The sequence below is a fragment of the Gymnoscopelus microlampas genome, assembly GCF_963454915.1.
Source record: "Gymnoscopelus microlampas genome assembly, chromosome: 2".
NCBI classification, from domain to species: Eukaryota; Metazoa; Chordata; class Actinopteri; order Myctophiformes; family Myctophidae; genus Gymnoscopelus; species Gymnoscopelus microlampas.
The window spans coordinates 22,680,032-22,703,308 of NC_139939.1; the positions used below are offsets into that span (position 1 = coordinate 22,680,032).

Here is a 23,277-nt window from a genome sequence, read left to right on the forward strand (position 1 = left end):
AGATGAAGAGGACTATAATCATCCAGGCTGGCAAGGGCTTTGTAAAAAAAAAAGGCCTTTTCACTTTATTCAATAAATGGCCATTTAATTCCTCCATGTCTGTGTTGTGTCTCTCTGATTAAATTTGGAGCTTGTGTCTCAGACAGCGTTTTATGCCTGATTTATACTTAGTTGTGCACGGGTGTTCTCGCACCGAAAATAGCTGATCTACACAGGCAACTATATATAAACCAAGCCTTAATCTTTCACTGCTACATGTTTACTTGGGGAAAATGTCCTGCATATATTTCACCTCAGCAGAAAAACGCACAGTAGATGAAGATCGATTCAAATGAGGCTGCAACTATCAATTATTTTCATAGAGATTATTCTATTGAATTGGGTGGCGCAGTGGTAAGGTGCCTGCCCACCACCACGGAGGTTGTGGGTTCAAATCCACCGTGGTGCATTCGGCTTTGTCAAGCCTCTACACGGAACACAATTGGCCAGTGTTCGGGGGAGGGAAGCCGGTCGGGGCAGGTGATAATTTGACTGTTTCACTGCATGTAATCCTACGGGCTGAGGAGTCATGTCAGCAGGGAGTGTTGGGCGTGAGGAGTAGGACGAAGGCACTACATCCTCCCGGTGCGGGCTCCTCACTGGCAGGTGAGTCAGTAGGATATATAACAGCAGTGACAACACAGAAATGTGTGTGGGGAGGAATCAATTGGCAGAACAACTAAATTGGGGAGAAAAAGCGTTAAAAACAAAAAGTTTATTCTATTGATAACTTTTTTGATTAATCGAATGATCGAGAAGCGCGTTTTCAACTTTCAACAACGATGATTAGTCTGATTAACCACTTAAGACCTATTTTAAATTTCGGCGCACAACAGTATCGTGAAAGAAATTACGATTATTTGTTTTTAAATCGATAACGTTGATTAGTTTGATTATGTGTAATCCTACTTTCAAAATCCCAGCAGGGAGGGATGGAACTCACCAAGCACTCTAGCAGCCTGGCTGGGCGAGATATGATGATGAACAGCTTCTTCACCAGCTCAGTGACGAAGGTGAGCTCTGAGCTCTCTGAGCGCTCATGGGCCTGTGAGAGAGGGAGAGAGAGAGAGAGAGAGAGAGAGAGAGAGAGAGAGAGAGAGAGAGAGAGAGAGAGAGAGAGAGAGAGAGAGAGACAAAACTAATGTCACTGCCAGTCAAGGAATGAGTGGTGTGGAATTTAACTGGAAGACGTTTTCATTATTATGCTGGTGTGTGTGTGTGCGTGCGTGCGTGCGTGCGTGCGTGGTTTGTGCCACGCTGTTCTGGCTTAGATCAAAGGAATAAACTTAGTATACTTTAACCACACCATACAGTATATACTTTGGGAGTCCCCTAGGGTTCTATACTAAGTCCCCTCCATTTTTTCCCCTACACCAAATATGGGCTTAAGTGGCTTTCGAATCAGTTAATTTGTATACAAAAATAATTTAAAGGTTGTAAAAACAAGAGCTTTAAGATCTGATCAATTGAAAAAAAATCGCTAGAATAATCGCGAAGAAAATAATCGATAGTCTACATACGTATGTATACGTATGTATGTGTGCTTGTGTGGGTTTCTTATTAGACGTATGCTGGATCACATTCCTTCATACTGTACATGGAGGAGTGTGAATCCCAATATGCGTTCGTCACGGCTCACTTCGTGCAGCAGTTTCTCCAGGTTCTCCTGCAGCTCCAGGAAGTAGACGGAGGTGATGAGGCCCTCGCGCGATTTGGTCAGGCAGTCCCGGGACAGCTCGGCTATCTGATGGTGGATGAAGCTGAGGACGCCGTCGCCCAAGGGCATCACACTCTCTGGGGTGTAGCTGTGGATGAACTCTGCCAGCCTCTCCTCCATCTGCGCCGTGGCCTAGACCAGGATCAAATGGTGGTTAATGGACTAATCCTGTCCCGTGATGTTTTCCATGTCAGAAGGATCCAGACATTTCAGTGGCATCACATTACAGATTTCCTCTCTATATCAAATAACGGATTTCACCAGTTAAAAGTGCTGTAAATGATATTTCTTTGTTGAAATAAGTGTTCAATAGATAGTAGAATAAATATCCCCATAGCAATCATTGCTATAGAGTATTTGTTCTGTAACACGGGTCTCCCCATCTCTACAGCCCTTTAGCAAACAGAAAATAAATGTTCAGGTACAGTAGGTACTGTAGGTACACCAATTTCATCCAATCAGGAAAGGCAACTCATACAGAATACAGGATAAACAAGTGAAATTGGAAGTGATGATATAAATAAATTAGCAGACAAAATGGAACTGGAACACAAACTGATAAATTATCTTTGTGGGGTTCTCTCTCCTGATTGGATGAAATGCGTAACCACCTGAAAAGGTGGGTTACAAACACTATAGAAATGACTACTATCAGAATATAGATATTTACCTTTTAACAATAAAAAAAACCTTTAAGCCAGAGTTATATTTGCACATTGTGTCTCACACTGAAAATAGATGATCTACAAGCAACTCATTTAGTATAAACTAGGCGTTAATCTTCACCATATGGCCGATGCTGACATATTTGGAAGATATGGACTGAATTTGTCCTTTGTCTATATTTCATTTGAATAAAACATTGGTCTTGAAATAACAGCACCCGAAAAAAATCTCGAGTGTTGCCTCAGCCATCTGTAAATTTGTAAAATGTTGTCAAATATGTGTTTTCGTGTGACACAGGCCTGCTGACAAGCAATCAATATGAGTGCTGCAATGCACACCGGCCCTGCAGAATAAAACGTGCACTGTGACATTATCAGAAATCTTTATCCGTGGAGTTTTTGTTCTGTTTGTCTGCAAGTGTTTGCCTAGCTGCTTTGTACCACAACTACACAGTAAGATCCTGTGAAAATGGAACCAATTGGACCCATAACTCCAAAGAGAGTACAAATGGCAGGGGTCCATTTGGTTCCATTTCTAAACTCTACTGAGTTAAATGAACACTGAGGATTTTACTGTGTAGTGTGCAGTAGTACAAGTCTCTATTATTGGCGAGACATGTTGTCTGGGAGAAAGTACAAGGCTCAGTGCTCTGTTTATAGAGCCATTTTGGGGTCTGCTGTAGCAAATCATTCTCATTGTGATGCTGCATCTCCATTTGCAGTGCTGGGAGCAGTCTTGTGTGAGGAATCTGGGGTTAGCAGTAGTGTTTCACAATGCCTTAACGTGATAGGATACATAGTATTGTTGTCAGTAGTTATGTGTGTGTGTGTGTGTGTGTGTGTGTGTGTGTGTGTGTGTGTGTGTGTGTGTGTGTGTGTGTGTGTGTGTGTGTGTGTGTGTGTGTGTGTGTGTGTGTGTGCATAATGTATGTATAATAGTTGTGTAATTACTCTATACATATAGTGTGTGTGTGCATAATGTATGTATAATAGTTGTGTAATTACTCTATACATATAGTGTGTTTGTACACGTCACACTGACCTTAGGGAAGCGCTCCTTGTAGACATGATTCATCATCACTATTTCATTGTCATAGCAGGAGGGAGAGCGCCCCGGGCTAAAGAGAGGGAAAACATGAAGTATGTTACAAAAAAGTAAGACTGATGAATAAAAAATGATGAATTAAATTGTAGAGTGTAGACTTGTTGAAAAAGACAGTTAGGCGGCAGGGGGAGAGAGAGAGACAAAGAGATTGAAATGAGAGTCAATTTTGCATTCTTCACTTGGTTGCAGGGATAAATAATACACAGCAGCCCCACCATCCTAACTATTACACCTGCACACCTGTACACACACACACACACACACACACACACACACACACACACACACACACACACACACACACACACACACACACACACACACACACACACACACACACACACACACACACACACACACACACACACACACACACACACACACACACACACACACACACGCGCAAACGATTCCCAGATACACAGACTTTAATCAATCATTCCACAAACCTAGACACCGGAAGGAAAAAAAAGAAAAAACATTCTGAGCAGAAAAACATTACATTTAAATACAGATATTTTATATAACAGAGCGAATACAACCGCTACTAAGCTGTCTTGGTTTGATTCCATCAAAGAACAGAATAATGTGTGACGTGTTGTGGGCTTGTAGATATTTTCACAATTTCTTTAAATAGGGCATGAGTTATTACTTCATAATGTATTTTTGTAAGTTTGGGTCCGGGGAGACACATTTCTCTTTTGGGTCTCGAGCTGAAAAAGTTTGGGAACCACTGCTGTAAGGGAATACTTTCTGGGCCAGCACATTCTTTACCTTCAGTTGTAGGACCAAATTCTCCTTAACAGCATCAACCCTAGTGTCCCTATTCTGTGAAAATAGCAGATCTACAAGCTCACAACGCGTCGCATTGCGAAGATATTTGGTGCAGAGGGAAAAATTTAGGGGACCCCATCAACAAAGTATATCGTCGGTGTGCAGGACCAACCAGCTAACTCCATTTTCAGCTTTTTTTTCTTTTTCATAAATCAACGCTATTGAACACCCTTTACGTCTGTGTAAAAAACAACAACATCTGAACCAATGAAAAGTATTAAAAAGCGCCTCTGACGAAACATCCCAACTCCATTGGATCCTCAAACTGTCCGTCGACGGCACGCAACTCCCCCCTCTCCTCTCCTGCTGCCTTTGAACAGCACAGAGCAGAGCGCGCTGGCTGCGCAGTGAGAGAGGAGGAGTACCACGTAAACAAACTAAACGGCAGGGTTTTTCTCCCCGTGGTCTGTTAAAACTATGCAGTTTACCTGTTTATCAAACTTAGCACTGACACTAATGTTATGAAAACAAGTAATTATATTTCTAAAATCTATCAAGTGTTTAATGAGGAGAGCAATGTGAGAAGAAGAAAGGAGTTCATAGCATTTCTGTCGCGCTAGTTCTACTCAAACTCCAACTCTGTGAACCCCTCTTTGCAGAAGTTATTGTAATATTTAAAGTCCTGTTTATTATTGTAGGCCTATATAATAAGTGTCATGAAGCATCAGGGCATTAATTCACACGTTGTGATGCATTGTGAGCTTGGAGATCCATTGTTAGCTTTTGGGAATTAAGACCCATTTGAAACCTCTCCCTCAGCAGCGGAGCTATTGTCAGCTGTTCGGACTCTAACTCCATTTGAGCTGGATTTGTGTTCGTACGAAACTCCTAACTCCACTTGCGCTGGATTTGGGTAAAGTGGTGATAATATAATGACACATGCAAGTATTTGACAATATATAAAGTCACTATACCAACTTTGATGAGGCAGTATTGCTTTGTTTTAAAAAATATAAGGTTTTCTTCATTTCCTGAAAAATGTATATTTTGTTTTTTCATTTCCTGAACAATGAGCGTTTTGGAGTTAGCAGGTTGCTGCTGGACAGCAGTGATATGGGGTTTAAGTGGTTAAGTGAAGGCCGTACACTCGGGGGCCATCTTGGAAAGAGACCTGTGCAGCAAGTTCTGCCTACAAGACAAGAATCCTATTCTCTTTGAATGGGGAGTCATCTAACTCTCATTTGGTGTACCAATAATCATTTACATTTTATCTAGGAACAATGGTGAATTCTATACAACATGGTGTGTCAAAATATGTTCCAAAGGACACTGTTATCACTTTTTTCCACTGATGCTTGTCCGCATGTGCCATTCACTGCCTCATGAAATGATGAGATGTGAATGTCTTCAGCATTTCAAGTTTTCCTTTTCTATTCTATTGTATAGTATTGTCAAAGTTTATTGTATTTGTACTGCGTTATGTGATCTATCTATACTATAGTATTGCATAGTTATTCTCTTCGTATTGCATTGTTGAACAACTAGAGGGTCGCGCCCCTCCCCCCTAGCCGCTGCGCGGTGCTTTGTGTTTGTTGGTCTCTATAATATATAAAGCCATAATAGGAGATGTTCCCAATGGAGCTATGCCCAAATATGGAGTGTGTTGTCTGACCTCACTTGGGTCTCGTTGGGCGGTTATATAAAGCCATAATAGGAGATGTTCCCAATGGAGCTATGCCCAAATATGGAGTGTGTTGTCTGACCTCACTTGGGTCTCGTTGGGCGGTGGTCGGCGATGACGCTAAGGAACAACATGGCCGACTGTAATGTTGTGAGTTTGTGTTGGCCGCAATTAATTATGCTGCGAGGGGGCAGATGTGTGCTGAGCAGTATGAAGTGGCCTACAGACTGCGCGTAGTAATTCTGCACGTTGTGGCGTGTCTTGTTAGTGACATTGATATGTTGTTTTTGTGTTTAGTCCCACACAGTGGCAGGTTTTTTTTTGGGGGTTTTGGGTTTAGAAATGTATATATATACTAGAGGGTCGGGGCGCTGCGCGCCCCTCCCCCCTAGCCGCTGCGCGGTGCTTTGTGTTTGTTGGTCTCTATAATATATAAAGCCATAATAGGAGATGTTCCCAATGGAGCTACAGTATGCCCAAATATGGAGTGTGTTGTCTGACCTCACTTGGGTCTCGTTGGGCGGTTATATAAAGCCATAATAGGAGATGTTCCCAATGGAGCTATGCCCAAATATGGAGTGTGTTGTCTGACCTCACTTGGGTCTCGTTGGGCGGTGGTCGGCGATGACGCTAAGGAACAACATGGCCGACTGTAATGTTGTGAGTTTGTGTTGGCCGCAATTAATTATGCTGCGAGGGGGCAGATGTGTGCTGAGCAGTATGAAGTGGCCTACAGACTGCGCGTAGTAATTCTGCACGTTGTGGCGTGTCTTCGGGCTACGCGGCCCGAACGTCTAGCGTGACACGTCGTTCACTTTGCAGTGCCACCTTACAGGCACCTCACAGTGTGAGAGAGAGTTTTGTGCTCTCCTAAATCCACGGCAGGCTTTGAAAGTACCCACTTCAGAAAGAGGTGACGTGCATCACCTGATGTCAGATTACGTCACACTGGCCACATACAACGTTCGTACATACTGACAACCGACATGGCGCAGGATTCAAATTGTATATATAGATAGATAGATAGATAGATGTTTATGGACAGAGAGACATGCCTATAAGGCAATGAGTATACAGAGGTAGATGACTGTGATGAATGTCTGTGACTACCTCAACCTGCTTAGTGTATAGACATGTGTCACTATATTATGCACGGTTTGTGTCGTTTTTGTATGTTGTTCTTTGTGTTATTTGTACTGCAGCTTTTAGCCCATGACTGCAAGACAAATTTGTCCTATGGGAGACAAATAAAAGTGAACCTTGAACCTTATATAGATTGCAGTCTCCTCCATATTGTGCTGTCTCTGGTATAATAGGAAATGTCGAATAGTGGGCTGAAGTGAGCTGATTATAGTACTCAGTAACTCACTATAACAGGCAAGAATATAATGTAGGCCAGCTCATGCTTATGTGCTCAATGTGAAAAGTGAATATTAACGAGCACAGAGTGTGCAGTAGGCAGCCAGTAAGGGTGTGCAGCATCAAAAAGGGGTGCCTATGATAGGGTGACTGTAATAAGCAGTGTAGGAGGGACTTTATGGAGAGCAGAGTGCCCCAGAGATATTTGCTAATGGAGAAACAGTTGCACTCTGGAGACACAAGCACTGAAGGGTAGAGGGTACTGATTATGATACTGAATGTGTCTCAGAGGCATGGGAGACGAACACACACACACACACACACACACACACACACACACACACACACACACACACACACACACACACACACACACACACACACGTGCACATGCACATGCACACACGCAAGGATGGCAAGGGTGACTTGTAGTCTCTAACAAACCACCCAACATGGGGTAGATTTATACAAACACATTCTGATTTGTAATTATTTCTGACATCCAGGCCCAAATCGCTGGGTACCGTAACTGGTTTCCTCTATTTAGAAATATGGAAATAGATTATTGTTTGTTACAAAAGGTTGAAATTCAAAATGTCTGCTCTTGTTTACATATTTCACACATATTTTTAAGAACTTACTTAAAAACTATTTCTACTTTCTCTTGTATAAACATACTTGGCAAAAAAAACGAATTCAGATTGTGATACATGAAGGATCTAACGAAGAACTGAAATTAATACTAATGTCACACGACCCTTTCAAATATGAAGTATTTTCCACTGATAAAAAGGCATGGTTTTATGACTTAATGACTAGCTACTGTAGATGTAAGGTAGAGCAATGTTTCTCAAAAATGTCTCAAGATTTGCCAATATTTTTCAAAAATAGCAGATCTACAAGCTCACAATACCTCACAACACAAAACTCTGTGATTTTCAAATAGTCAAAAAAATAATTTGTTCCTCATTTTTGCTGGGGACCCGCTGGAACCCCCTCAAGGATCCCTGGGGGTCCCTGAACCCCACTTTGAAAACTAGAGAGGTAGAGGATCTGAGAGGGCAACCATGCACTGTCCTCCCCTCAGGCTGTTTTTTTCGCTCCTGACACCATGTGCCCTCTGACCTGAGACTCCGAGAGCGAGGGCGGACGTGGGGCGAGCGGCGGCCCCCGTCATCATCAGTGATGCTCTCGGTGCTGCCGAAGTGCTTGGACAGGAAGTGGAGCTCGTCCATGGTTGGCTGGAAGGGCAGCTGATGCAGTCTCTCCTGAGAGGAGCTGGATGACTGAGGAGAGAAGTAGAAGGGCGAAGGGGGTGGGAAGAAAGGATAGGGAAGCAGGAAAGGGACGGAAGTGAAGGAAGGAGGTGGCGGAAGACATTGTGCAAGAGAGCACAAGAAAGAAGGATAAAGGGACAGAGGGGAAAAAAGAGAGAGGAAGGGGGGGCAAGACAGAAAGGGTTAGATTCAGATATAGAACGAGATTACGTATGTAAAAAAAAAAAAGAAAATAATAACTGGGCTAAAATTCAGTTCAATTGTCAGTTAGTCTTGTGTTGTTCCACAAAACCAATAAAATAAAAAATATGAGATGGAAAGGAGATAGAAGTGTGGAAAAACTACACAGTGCTTTCCGAGAAGAGAAGAGAAGAGAAGAGAAGAGAAGAGAAGAGAAGAGAAGAGAAGAGAAGAGAAGAGAAGAGAAGAGAAGAGAAGAGAAGAGAAGAGAAGAGAAGAGAAGAGAAGAGAAGAGAAGAGAAGAGAAGAGAAGAGAAGAGAAGAGAAGAAGATACCAGGTTTCATGGAAAGGTTTGCTTTCTTCATCTCTTGGCTGTGGTCCCCCAGGGCTCTATACTTGGCTCCCTCCTTTTTTCACTCTATCTCACGAGATCCCTTGGCTCTGTCATCTCTACTCACAAAGCTCTCCTATCACTGTCAACTGTTCTCCTTCCCTCCTCTCTGTCACACAGGTTGAAGAGCGCATCGCTGCATGCCTGGCTAACATCTCACAGTGGATTTCTTCCCACCACTCCCCAAGTTCAATACAGACAAAACTGAACTACTCTCCTTCTGTGGAAAGTCATGACTCCTGAAGGATCCTTCCATTTCCATCGATAACACCGTGGTGGTTCCAGTTCCTACTGCCAAGGAACTGGGAGAGGTCCTGGACAGTCAGCTGTCCTTTTCATGTACAGAAACAACTACATGAATTTAATTTTACTTCCCAACATGGCAGTACACACTGCAGTGATCACACAATCCTGTAGGTTTGCACTGTATAGCATCAGACCCTTCCAGCCCAGCTCCTTATCCAAACCTCTGCAACTCCCTTTTGATGGTCTATACCAATATTCAACCCACCTAAATGTTCATGTTTTCACCCTTCTGTGTTCTCTTCACTGGTTATAGCCAAGCCCCCAGAACCCAGTGGTTTCATTGAAGCGGAATGGACATGCTGGCCATTTGAGGTACTGCAGCGTGGGCCACTGTCACGAACGAGCGAAAATGGTTTCGACCAATGGGCTCGACTCACGAGCGTGCGCACGAGCTTGTGCACGGGGCTACGCGCTTCTGTGACGCAAAAAGCGACAGAAGTGACAGAAGTGACGCACAGAAGCCCCAAATAGGCCTCGCCCACCACATTTCACAACCCCGGAAGAAGGGGTGATTTCGGCCCATGCGCTGTGTGAGCAACTCAATGCAAGTGGATGGGAGGGGATATCCGGTGCCCTCTCTATTATTTTTAGCTTACCTTTAGGTATAGAGCGGATATTAGCCCTCTATACTTGGCTTTTGCGTCAACGTTCTGATTGGTCAGGCTCGCCAAGGTTCTGATTGGTCAGGTCCGTCAACGTTCTGATTGGTCAGGCTCGTCAACGTTCTGATTGGTCGGGTCCGTCAACGTTCTGATTGGTCAGGCTCGCCAAGGTTCTGATTGGTCAGGTCCGTCAACGTTCTGACTGGTCAGGCTCGCCAAGGTTCTGATTGGTCAGGTCCGTCAACGTTCTGATTGGTCAGGCTCGTCAACGTTCTGATTGGTCAGGCTCGCCAAGGTTCTGATTGGTCAGGTCCGTCAACGTTCTGATTGGTCAGGCTCGTCAACGTTCTGATTGGTCAGGTCCGTCAACGTTCTGATTGGTCACTATTCATGACATCACTATGTTACTATTCATGACATCAATATTATATCATGAATACAAAATTAGATGGTTTATATAAACTGTAAAAGTCCGGAACATAAACACTCTGGGTACGGCTTATAAATTGTATAGATTATTTCATAACACCTACATATCTTTCTGGTACCACATTTATACACACGCACACACAAAGTTAATTTTTTAGGTACCCACTCTATCATCTATGACAGATCAGTTTTTGCCACTTACCTTGGAATGCATTTGGTGATTCGCTTCCAATGGCACTATTTAGTGCCACTGGAAGCCTTGAAATAAATTTACAGAGATTTAATATTGTTTCTCTAGTAGAAACACATATCTATGACAAAATATATCAAAGGCGCCGCTACCTTCACACAGGTGTGATTTTTTAACTCTATGGTTATAGCCTACAAGGCAACCAAGGGCATGTCACCCCTTTAACTTCAAGACATGATACACCCCTAGAAACTCTTCCCGCACACTCAAATCAGCTAACACAGGACACATGCTTGTTAAACTATGCAGATGTATGTTGGTTTATGTTGGTTCCTTGCTCACGTTATGTATTTTATTTAAATAGACATATACCACTTGCTAGTCCACAAATGCTAAGAATGTTATTTAGATGTACATGTTGTTTAGACAGATGTTAGGTTTGATGTTTACCTGGTATGCTAGATACTGGCATACTATTAAGAGAATAATATGTAAGGTGTCTGTAAAGAAAATGTAGTGGGTGGAAAGGAGAGAAACAATGAACAAGAGATTTAGAAACAGAAGAAAAGATAGAGAAACAAAGCAAAGAAATACAGCTATGGGCTACAGAACTAAAAGGGAAAGACTGCAGGCTATGTCATATACTTTTGCTGCAACAAGTAGTTTAGTTGCTGCGAACAAAAAAGATGACTCCATGCTAAAGTGTGTGTGTGTGTGTGTGTGTGTGTGTGTGTGTGTGTGTGTGTGTGTGTGTGTGTGTGTGTGTGTGTGTGTGTGTGTGTGTGTGTGTGTGTGTGTGTGTGTGTGTGTGTGTGTGTGTGTGTGTGTGTGTGTTGCCGTGGGCAGGTTTATGGCTGTGCTTTTAAACAAGACTTTTCTTCAGCGCAGCAGGGAGAAGAAAGAAACCAGCCCAGATCAATGAAAATGTCATCCCAAGGGGAGGCACCGGGGCTGGCCTACAGTACGCCACACAATATTTCTGCAATGAAATCCACTGGCGGTCACAGCCACTCCAAAATGCCACAAATGCACTGAACATGACTGTTGCGAAAGCATTGATTCCAGTCCACAGCATCAATTAAACACTTCAAGAAAAGAGGGAGGGGAAGTGGGAGAGAGCTGGAGAGAAAGAAAGCAGAGAGAGATGTTCACTGAGCGTCCGTGTGTTTACTGAGGAGGATTTGCCTTCATCGCCAAAATATGTCACTGGATTGTCACTTAGTTCAAGCACAGCCTGCTATTTTCTGTTCTTGTTAAGTTTTCTGTCAATTCTCTTGCCTTTCACCTATTTGTGTCTCTCCATTTTCACAGCACCGCCCTGCCTCACAACCTTGATGCAACTTTTTCGTTTTTTTTGCATAAATTTCTCCCACATGATGCAACCCTCCCCCTCCCCTTCCTCCACCCTGCTCCTCCTTTCATCTGTTCTGCCTCACATGCAACGGTCCTGCCGTAACTAATCATGCAAGTAATGAACCGTGGAAGAGCTGAGAGAGCACTGACAGTGAGGGGGAGCACAGGAGAAAAAGGGAAAGAAGAGGACAGTGTCTTCAAATACTTTGTCAAAAATAGCTGATCTAGATCAGCTATTTTCAAATAGCCGAAGTATAAAAACAGGGCTTAAGTGGTTAATACATGTTAAGTATTAATAATCTAAGTCTGCAAATTAACTAGTAACTAAAGCTGATATATAATTGTAGTGGAGTCAAAAGTACAATATTTGCCTCTGATATGTAGTGGAACAGATGTTCACATAATATATATCTTTTTAAATGCTCAAGTAAAGTAAATGTACCTCTATATTGGACTTAAGTACAGTACTTGAGTAAATACTTTCCATCGCTGGAAGAAGAAGAAGAGAGAGGGAGATAGTTTAGAGCTGTCTGCTGTTTTGCTCCTACAGAACACACTTCAAATAAACCCTGTGGTTTTGTCCTCCTCCGCTCAGCTCTGTATTTGTCTGTGTTCTACGCTCTAATCCCTTGCTTCTATCATCCATCTCTGTCCCTCTCTGGGTAGACAGTGATGGAGGGAGGAATAGATAAGAGATTGTGACTGCAGGGCAGCGTTGCAAATTGGTTACACAGCTTCTCTATTACCCACTCCCTCTGCGTTTTCTGCTTCAGAAAGGCCAAGTCATCAGCTGCAGATAAGAGAATATCTTAGCAACCAACTGGTTATTTTTAGTTCTGTTTTCCATGGGATAGATTAAGAAGCACTGGGGTGCTTTAACTAATTCCACTGAGACTTGTATAGCACAAAGTAAAAAGAACAAAGAACAGAATGAGTGCGAGTGCGTGCGTGTGTGGGTGTGTACAAACAATTCATGTGTGCATCACATTTTGCAGCTAGTGTGCCATGTAATCATTTCAAAGCAGAATAAAACAAGTAGTAGTAGAACATCTAACTTTACATCACATGTTAATATTAACTCTAATAGCAGTGCATACTAATTCTACACATGGTAATATATGCACATTGTTCCATAAAATGAAATGCATATTCATGTACAGGATAGTATGAAGCAATGAATGACAAATCAAAAATATCTCAAATTAAATTTGGTGTTTCATCCTCATGACTAATGCAACTACTGCAGATTTAGTAACTAGATTCATGAGGGAAGATGAAAGCCTATTCCAGATTTCAACACTTACTTATCTCCCTTCCCATAAGAATAATTAATGAATTAACAGATAAGGATGTGCTTTCAACATACACTAATGAGTTTTCACTTGTCACACGCTGGTGAAGAATGGTGAGTGAAGTTATCTTTGAAATGAATGTTCTGTCCATGCAAAAGCCTGCTACAGACACATTTTGATGTGAGGATTAAGCTCCCAACGCGTTGCACGGTGACGCGCTGTGAGCTTGTAAATCGACTATTATAAGTATAAGATAGGCATTAGCGTGCAATAATTTCATGTACAGAAACAATTACATGAACTTAATTTTACTTCCCAACATGTTAGTAGCTAATGTATTACTAATAGAAAAGAGATGCATGATGGATGATGTCACCTTGAAGGATACCACTATAGACTAAGTTTGACCATTGAGCTAATAGAGCCTGCCTGCTTGCTCAGGGGATAAATTGAATCTTGACCATCAGGTCATGACAATTCTTGTCAGATCCTGTGTCTAGGTGAGACATGACCTTTGACACGATCTAAATGTTTCAATAGAAGAGCAGGGAGACAAAATACAACCACCCCAATTGAATAAGTTATATTGTATTGCGTCTTTACTTTTAGTCTGTGAATTTGGTCAGAACTGTCAGCACAGCAAGCAGCGATTGCTGCATTACAGTATGTTTATTGAGACTAGGATGTCTATATGACGGTGAGTCAACTGCCTTTATGAAGTATTGTGTGTATATGCAATAACCAATAATAATACAATAACCTTGGTGCACTACACATGTAATATATAAACACACCTACCGTTGAACTAGGGGTGTTGGTGCCATATCCAGAAGAAGGCAGAGAGGCCAAGGACCATCTCCGACCATCAGCCCTGAAAAAGGAAAGGAAATAAAGAAAAGAGGGTGAAACTTTTATTACATGACCTGAAGGTTATTCCTCTCTATCACTTTCAGCAGTGAGAACTCCTATTTCAGTCTCTATTACAGACTCTCGTGGTAACAGAAACAGTGGCTGCACAGAAGCAATTCCACTTCTTCACTTCCTTTCAATCAAGGCAATTACGCCTTCACTCCTCTTATCTCCTGTCTTTCCTCGGGGCATCTCCAGACATCCCTGTCTGTGGCAGAAGTACTCAGATGTTACTTAAGTAAAAGTAGCAATAATACATTATAGAAAGGCCTTTCTAACTTTTGTGAAAATAGTTCTACAAGCTCACAATGCCAAATACACAGTAAATGTCAAAAAGTATAAATTAGGGCGTAAGTGGTTAATGTATTTTTTCTAAATCTGCAAAATTACTACTAACTAACGTTTTCAAATAATTGCAGTGGAGTAAAAAAAAGTTCAATATTTATGAGATGTAGTGGAGTAGAAGTATACATTTTTGAAAAATGGAAATACTCAAGTAAAGTAAAAGTACCTCAATAGTTTACTGAAGTACAGTACTACTGGAAAGTAACCATGTACATTTACTCTCCACCACTCCGTCTAAGTAAAGATGAGGGATTGCTACAGTAGTTAGGGTAACATCCTGGCACTTTGCTGGTCATCCATCTAAGCATGCTGTCAGGGTACGGTCACACTAGTGACGATGCCACAGAGAAAACTTGACAACGGGAGGTAAGGCCTTTACATACCGGGGGCGTGAAAAATAAACAATATGAAAATGCAAAATACTCTCCGGCAAATATTTCACACAATGTATTATTTCATATAGCTGATGCATACATGTTGATACCTTCATACGCGATGTGCAAGCTCAGAAAAATCGATGTTCTGAATTAACGAAATTATGTTGCTTTGTCGGAGTGTAATATTTGCATGCTGTGTAACACATGTATTTTTGGATGAACATAATAGATTTGACTGGTAGGTCTGTGTATAAAACCAATTCTGTCAAAAACAGACTTTATTGTTACAGTAGGTCGCTAATGTTGTGCTTGCATGTGTGTGCATTTGTGTGAGTAAAGACAAAACAATGACCTTCTAGAGGAAGCAAAGGAAAAATGAGCTGGTCCACTGGGTGAGAAGTTGCGTGGGCTATCCAAAGGACTGCTTCCTATTGAGACACAATAAAAAAAAAAACATCAAAGACACAGTATAGTCAACCAGAATGTACCACAAATAGACCATGCCCACAATAAAGTGAAGCCATTGGTAGCAATATATTCCTATGTCCAGTAATTCAGAAGAAATAGGGAATTCATATTTTAATTGGACTGCAAATAGTCAGTGGTCTTTGAAAGCACTGCAATGCATTAGAATCAATGGTATATGTTCATTGTCTCCGCCAGGAATAGCCGTGGGAAGATGTTTTAGGTTAAGGGTGCTGTATGCATGCGTGCGTAGTGTGTGCCCGGATTTGTTGCTTTTTTTGGGTTTTTTTTGTTACTTTAATTCGGTTCATTCGGTTCCAGAACACATATTGCACTAAATCCCCCCAAAATAACGACAAGCAACAACAGGCACATTATGCAAAACATTGTTTGATAATTGTATTTAATTATTATTATTTATTTATTTCATAGATTATTTTCAGGGGGTGCTGCAGCTCCCCCAGCACCCCTACTTCCCGCGGCTATGCCGCCAGGCCACATTCTCACTAGGCCGCGAAAGAAATGCCACTTGAAAGAAATTCAAATCAGCCTCATGGTGGCGCCATAACAGGCCGATTCGTGTTTTTACCTACAACTGCACTCATCTGTGTAAAACTTTGTATGCCACTCCCTAGAGGCCAAGGAAATACCTTTGCCCTGCATTTTTCACATCTGCCTTTCATAGCGCCACCAGGTGGCCAACTTATGTAAAACTATTTTTTTTATATTATTCCTTCAGATTTTATCCAAATTTCACACAAATTGGTATACATGATCTCTATAGTCATGTGATCAAGAGGGATCTGTTCGATTGTTCATATTCCCTCCTGATTGGCTAAGGTTACATCTTAAGACTTACATCTTAAGTTTGCAGGAGTTGCCCGCTTTTAACAAAATGCTGCGAATCATAAACGCAGCGTCCGATTGCTGAGGAACAATATTGCCATATTATAGCGCCACCAGGAGGCCGATTTTTGCAACATTTCTTTTTTTACATTACTCCTACAAATTTTGTCCAGACATCACTATCGTCAATCGGTACACATTATCTCTATGGTCAAGTGATCAAGAAGGATCCGTCCGATTTTTTATATTCCATCCTTATTGGCAAATTCCCAACATTGCTGGCCCACAATATGCAGTAAATATATTATATTTACTTATCTATGATACAATATAATATTACAATGTATTTTTACTTACCTATGATACAATATAATATTACAATGTATTTTTACTTACCTATGATACAATATAATGTTACAATGTATCTTTACTTACCTACAGTATGATACAATATAATGTTACAATGTATATTTACTTACCTATGTGTCCAGGCAGTGGGGAGTGTGGTCGTGGCAGAGTAGGGGATGTGCTGGTCAGGATGAGGCTTTTCCGGTTACTGGTCCGACAACTAGCGCACGCACACACGCACACACACACACACACACACACACACACACACACACACACACACACACACACACACACACACACACACACACACACACACACACACACACACACACACACACACACACACACACAGAAAAGAAAACATCAATATCCGTCTACATTTAAAGCTCAATATCAAAGGGAAGACATCTGGCAGACACTACTCTCAGGTCATTGAGAGAGTGTGTGTGTGTGTGTGTGTGTGTGTGTGTGTGTGTGTGTGTGTGTGTGTGTGTGTGTGTGTGTGTGTGTGTGTGTGCGCTTGTGCGCGCGCGTGCGTGCGTGCGTGTGTGTGTGTGCGTGTTATCTTTCTGTTTTCATATGTAATGGAGGGAGGTGCAGCTGTGCATGCGAATGTGTTTGTGTTTGTGAAATGTTTATGTGTAGTGCGATATGTAGTGTATGTATTAACATGTCTGCAACAGGCCAGAATGCAAGGCTTTATTGAAGACAGGCCGCCCAAGTAGAACAATGGCAACAAAAAGCCTTTTAATTTCCTCCTGTGCCAGCCCTGACATGACTCCTGTCACGCAAGATAACAGAAGAAGGGATAGAGAAACCAAGTGAAAGAAATAATCTAAAAGGTGCAGGTAGAGGCTGGGATTACTCCACCATAAAGGCTTAACCCTGTCAATGGTAGACAATCCAAACCATTTAAACAAACCAATATACACAAACACATATCCTACTGTCATGCCCCATGACATATTTGTGAAGAGGAAGATTTTCATGGGTTGAGATTTGCAAGAGGCGTGTCTGCAGAGGTTCGAATTCTGACTCACACACTCTTTTTTCTATTGCACATTATATTTTAGGAAAAAAATAAGTATAGTGCCATGACCTGAGCAGCATTATGTTCTTTTCTGCATTGGCAGATCATACCCAAAAATCCAATGGGACTTAACCCATTAAAACCGGGAAAGCATCTGTGTCATTTTAGATTTTAGCTATATACTGTATATAGCACATTAGTTGAATATTCAAAAATAGCAGATATACAAGCTCATAACGCGTCACTTCGTGCCATGCTATGAGCTTGTAGATCTGCTATTATTGAAGAATCTTGAAAGTTTGTGCAAATCTAATTAAAGCGAACATTTATAACTCATATATTTGCTTCTGGGGGTTCCTGGAATAAAAGATTTTGAGATGGGGGTCGGCGGACAAACACAAAGTAAAAAAATAAAGCCATTAACGGGAAAATGGTTTAAGTAGTACAATATAATATCCAAAGCTGTGAATAGAAAATGACATGCACTGACAGCAGCGCGGTCCTTTAAGCACGTGCACCAGTGAACCATCTCTGAATGGAGAAGCCTACACGGTTGGTGTCATCATCTCTACTGATGAGCTCCTGTCACAGCAAAGTAATGAAGAGCGGCCTGATGAACCGCACTGCAAAGCTTTCTCCATGTTGCATCAGCCAATGTGCCGCTCTGTGCAGACACACGTAAATGATGAATGAAATGTTAACTCAGAGAAGGTACAAATCGAACCAAATGGACCAAAAGGGTCCATTTGGTTCGATTTGTACCTTCTCGGAGTTAAGTGAACACTCAGGATATTACTGCGTGCATAGTGCTACACACGTACACGTCGACACACACAAGTATACAGTGACAAATACTACAATACTCTTTTGAATAGGCAAACAAAACATGTGCATGTGCACTTACTAACATGCTGACATAAGAATATTAAATCAGAAACAACAATACTCTTTTGAATAGGAAAACAAAACGTGTGCTTGTGCACTTACTAACATGCTGATATAAGAATATTAAATCAGAAACATACAGAATACAGGCACACTCACACACACATGCACGTACACTTGTGTACATAACCCATTATGTTTTTTTCAATGTTCAACACCCCCTATCTTCTCTTCCTCTTAATCCCCCCCCAATCCCCCCCCCCACCCCACCACCAACATTTCTTTCCTCCTCATTCTTCAGCAGTTGTTCCTAACACTATCAGTGGGTACAGTATGGTGCCTCTGTGAGTTCCCGCTGAGGAGTGCTGAGTACTCAGCCTTGTGGAACACAAGAAGGGCATGCTGAAATATTTAGGGGAAACACATTAGGTTTGGATGGAGGGGTTGGAAGCGGATTAACGCTGTCCCTTCCTTCCAACAGTCCTCACACATCAAGTACAGAACAGATCTTGACAGAGAGGGAGAGAGAGAGGGGGGGTTGAGGAGAGAAAGAGCTACAGTTAGATGAGGGATTGGAGATGGAATGGTAGGTGGTTAGTGGTGACGTGCTTCACAGGGGGCCGTGATTTCCTGTTGGGTAGTGTAGTTTCCTAACGCTTCAGCCGGGTACCGCGGCAGAATAAATTAAGTTTTCTCTAAACACAGAGTTTTTGACAGATGTGTCAAATACTTTTTTTCTTTTTTGGAACACAGTTCTTTTATTAAGCGATTTTAAATGGGACAAAACGTTATGACCCACGGGGCCATGTTTTGACGCCAGACTTCGGTACTCTATTGTGCTCATTGCTCAAATAGCTGCTTGCATAATATAATATATTTATTGCAGCTATAATATATATACAATAATATATTTCAAAATATATATTCATAATTTTATTATATTCTTTACTTGAGAATTAGCCTATTACATTTAGTTTCACCAGTGACTCATCAAACAGCAGTTGTTTGTTTTTGGTAATGTGCCATCCATAAAAAAAAAACACAAGGTGGATTTCGCCATCTCTCCCTCCATTTCTCGGCATCTCTTTCAGTACTAATACTTTTCCTGCCCACTAATCCCCCTCTCCACCTCTCTATTAATCATTCCTGGCTTCTATTCCTCCCAGTTTGACTCTCAACTCCTGCTTAATTATCCTTCAACTCTTAGCCACTTTCACAAATTCAGCCTTTCAAATAGACCCTTCCCCATGCGCTCATGCTCGCACACGCACACGCACACGCACACGCACACGCACACGCACACGCACACGCACACTGTGGGTTAGGGGGGTAACAGAGAAACAAAGATGGTAACGAAGTGTCTGCCAGCTACTATGTTTGACAACACTATTAACAAAATGCTCAAGGAGGTCATCTGGCCTGGAGCTTTTTTGCAGTGATAAAATGTTAAACAGGCGTGCTGTTCTTTAGTCTATAGTCCTGCGCCAGGCCCCATCTTCAGTGTCAGAGGACATATTATTTAGAGCTTTGCTATTTGCATACCTGTGCCAATGGGCTAGAGATATTTCCAGTAAATAATAATTAGCTCTGGAAGTGTGACATTTGTTAAAGTTTAACTGTTTAAGTGGTACGGAGTTGTGTTGTTGATTTCACTCAGATGTGTGAGTGAGTGATGGACTGAGTGTTATTTCACAGAATAATCTTAGTTACTTGCATAATTTATACTTATTAACTTAGGTTAATGTCACAGAAACGCTTCAGAGATTTATAACATTCCTGTTTAATGATTTTTTTTTTCTTCTAATTAACAGGTAGTCTACTTCTATTGTACCTTAATCAAAAGAAAAGGAATAAAGTCAAATAAGTACTCTATGGAACCAGGTCTAACTCAGTTCATGATAAATCTTCTGAAATGCATTACCATCAAATTACTTATTTTACCCGTGGTACCCGTCTGTCTGTCTGTGTCCCTTTTATGCCCATACAGTATATGGAGATTTCTGTATCTGTGTCTGTGTCCCTTATGCCCACTAGAGGTTTAGGGCCTGTATTATACTTCATTGTACAATGGTGGCATACAAAGATAGCTGATCTACAAGCTCACAATGCGTCGCGATGTGAGCTTGTAGATCGGCTATTTTCACTATACTAGAAGTTCGGGCAGCTAAGCAGTCCTCACATCTAGAGTTCGGGCCGCCACTGCGTGGATGCGCCATGCCGCTCATGGGTGGCAAACCTCGCACCGGAAGTTTGATGAAATACATGGCAGTGAATGGAGCCGGCTGGACCAGCTCATGAACAAACATTATTTCTGAACGATTGCGACCTTTGTCATATAATCGGTTCAAGAATGTAAAAGAAGACATGTCACAGGTTGTTTTCTAATCACTTGCTTTTCGATGTGCACAGAACATAAATTTATTGAGGCATCTAAACAGTGGCAGGTATCGTTGCTCGGCGGTATCGCGAGATTTGGTTGCCAGACAGGAAATGGTGGACAGTCTCGCGATACTTGGCACGTTCAGAAACGTACTTTGTGCTCTTTAGATACCTCTATAAAATTATGCAGTGTACAGGTCGAAAAGCAACACAGCAGAAAACAATGTGTGATATGTCTTCTTTTATTTTCCTGAGCAGTTGTTTGTTTTTGGTAATGTGCCATCCATAAAAAAAAAACACAAGGTGGATTTCGCCATCTCTCCCTCCATTTCTCGGCATCTCTTTCAGTACTAATACTTTTCCTGCCCACTAATCCCCCTCTCCACCTCTCTATTAATCATTCCTGGCTTCTATTCCTCCCAGTTTGACTCTCAACTCCTGCTTAATTATCCTTCAACTCTTAGCCACTTTCACAAATTCAGCCTTTCAAATAGACCCTTCCCCATGCGCTCATGCTCGCACACGCACACGCACACGCACACGCACACGCACACGCACACGCACACTGTGGGTTAGGGGGGTAACAGAGAAACAAAGATGGTGGACAGTCTCGCGATACTTGGCACGTTCAGAAACGTACTTTGTGCTCTTTAGATACCTCTATAAAATTATGCAGTGTACAGGTCGAAAAGCAACACAGCAGAAAACAATGTGTGATATGTCTTCTTTTATTTTCCTGAGCAGAGTATTTTATAAAGGTCTCAATCGTTCAGAAATAGTGTTTGTTCATAAGCTGTCCAGCCGGCTCTCGTAGACTCCAATGTTATCACACAGAAATTCTGGTTTGAGTTCGCCACCCAGTGCAACGAATCTGTCGGCTGGAATGGCTGGATAGAGAAATGACGTTGGCGACCTTTCCTTACATAAGCTTGTAGCTTGTAGTTGGTACATATGCCCATATATGAGCATAGCAGTCGGATCGGTGGTTCTAGACAACCGGATCTCCGTAGATGCCTATATATGGGTGTATTGGTCGGACGGCGGTTCTGGACAACCGCCTATCCGACCGTCTTGATGCCGGGCACAGCACTCCCTCGGGTCCTCTGGTGACGCGTGCGCCATGTTTTAAGTCGGTCGGACGGACAGTACTCGAGATAAGTGAACTACAGACACATAGACGGACAGAGATGCACATATTTATAGTAGGCTATATCATCCATCTTGTCATATTTTTTATTGCTTAAGTAACTATGGTGGGGCAGGGTTCCAGCTTTATTCATTCATGCATACATGAATGATGGTGATCTAAATCGGAAACTTAAAAAGCTAAGCACAACCAGAGAACAGAACAAATTGTTCTTGATTGAATATGAATTGACGTGAGGCAGGAGGTACGAAAGAAGAGGAGGAGGGGAATGTTGAGTGTTACCATGGCAACACATTTAGAGTCATCCCTCACAAAAGGCAAACACCACCACAACCTGTCAGAATGCTTCTCCCCATAACTACTGAAAAAAACTGAAAACAAGCTTGGATTAAACATAACAGAGGGCATCGCCATGAAACTAAAAAATATGATGTCAAACTGTAAATGAAATGAGAGAGAGAGAGAGAGAGAGAGAGAGAGAGAGAGAGAGAGAGAGAGAGAGAGAGAGAGAGAGACAGAGAGAGAAAGAGAGAGACAGAGAGATAAAGAGAAAGAGAGAGACAGAGAGAGAAAGAGAGAGACAGAGAGAGAAAGAGAAAGAGAGAGACAGAGAGAGAGAGAGAGAGAGAGAGAGAGAGAGAGAGAGAACAAGAGTGATTTAAAGGGAGAGATTGTTATACTGTATTTATGAGCATGCTGTTGGGTGCACATGAAGTGTGCGTGGTAATCCATCATAATCCAAAGTGTAATCTATCATGCATGTTCAATCTGTGTGTGACAGAGCAGCAATGGTCAGCTGGGTAATGTTGTCAGTCAGACATAGTGTGATCCATTGGGATCAATGGGGCAAGCTGGCTACTACTGCTGTGATGATGATGATGATGATGATGATGATGATGATGATGATGGGTGGAAGCTCTGAGAGACAGTCAAGAAATAAACATGTATGCATGGGACAGACAGAGAGAAAGGGCAGATAAATAGATAGACTGACCGACCGACCGACCGACTGACCCACACACACACACACACACACACACACACACACACACACACACACACACACACACACACACACACACACACACACACACACACACACACACACACACACACACACACACACACACACACACACCCTGGCCTGTCTGTGTCTCTGTCAGTGGCTACAAGGCTCCAGTC

The 23,277-nt window shown here is 42.0% G+C and overlaps 1 protein-coding gene across 2 annotated transcripts in view; it reads right to left on the minus strand.

Annotated features, from left to right (window-relative positions):
• mast1a (microtubule associated serine/threonine kinase 1a) overlaps window positions 1–23,277 on the minus strand; it is a 78,388-nt gene that overhangs the window by 30,985 nt on the left and 24,126 nt on the right. For both annotated transcript variants that reach the window (XM_084041599.1, XM_084041598.1), the window contains exons 4-10: window positions 16,783–16,871; window positions 15,345–15,420; window positions 14,160–14,232; window positions 8,466–8,626; window positions 3,464–3,539; window positions 1,679–1,888; window positions 983–1,084 (exon numbers count right to left, since the gene is read on the minus strand). In XM_084041599.1, the coding sequence (XP_083897725.1) occupies window positions 983–1,084; window positions 1,679–1,888; window positions 3,464–3,539; window positions 8,466–8,626; window positions 14,160–14,232; window positions 15,345–15,420; window positions 16,783–16,871 (787 nt within the window). The remainder of the gene's footprint in view (window positions 1–982; window positions 1,085–1,678; window positions 1,889–3,463; window positions 3,540–8,465; window positions 8,627–14,159; window positions 14,233–15,344; window positions 15,421–16,782; window positions 16,872–23,277) is intronic.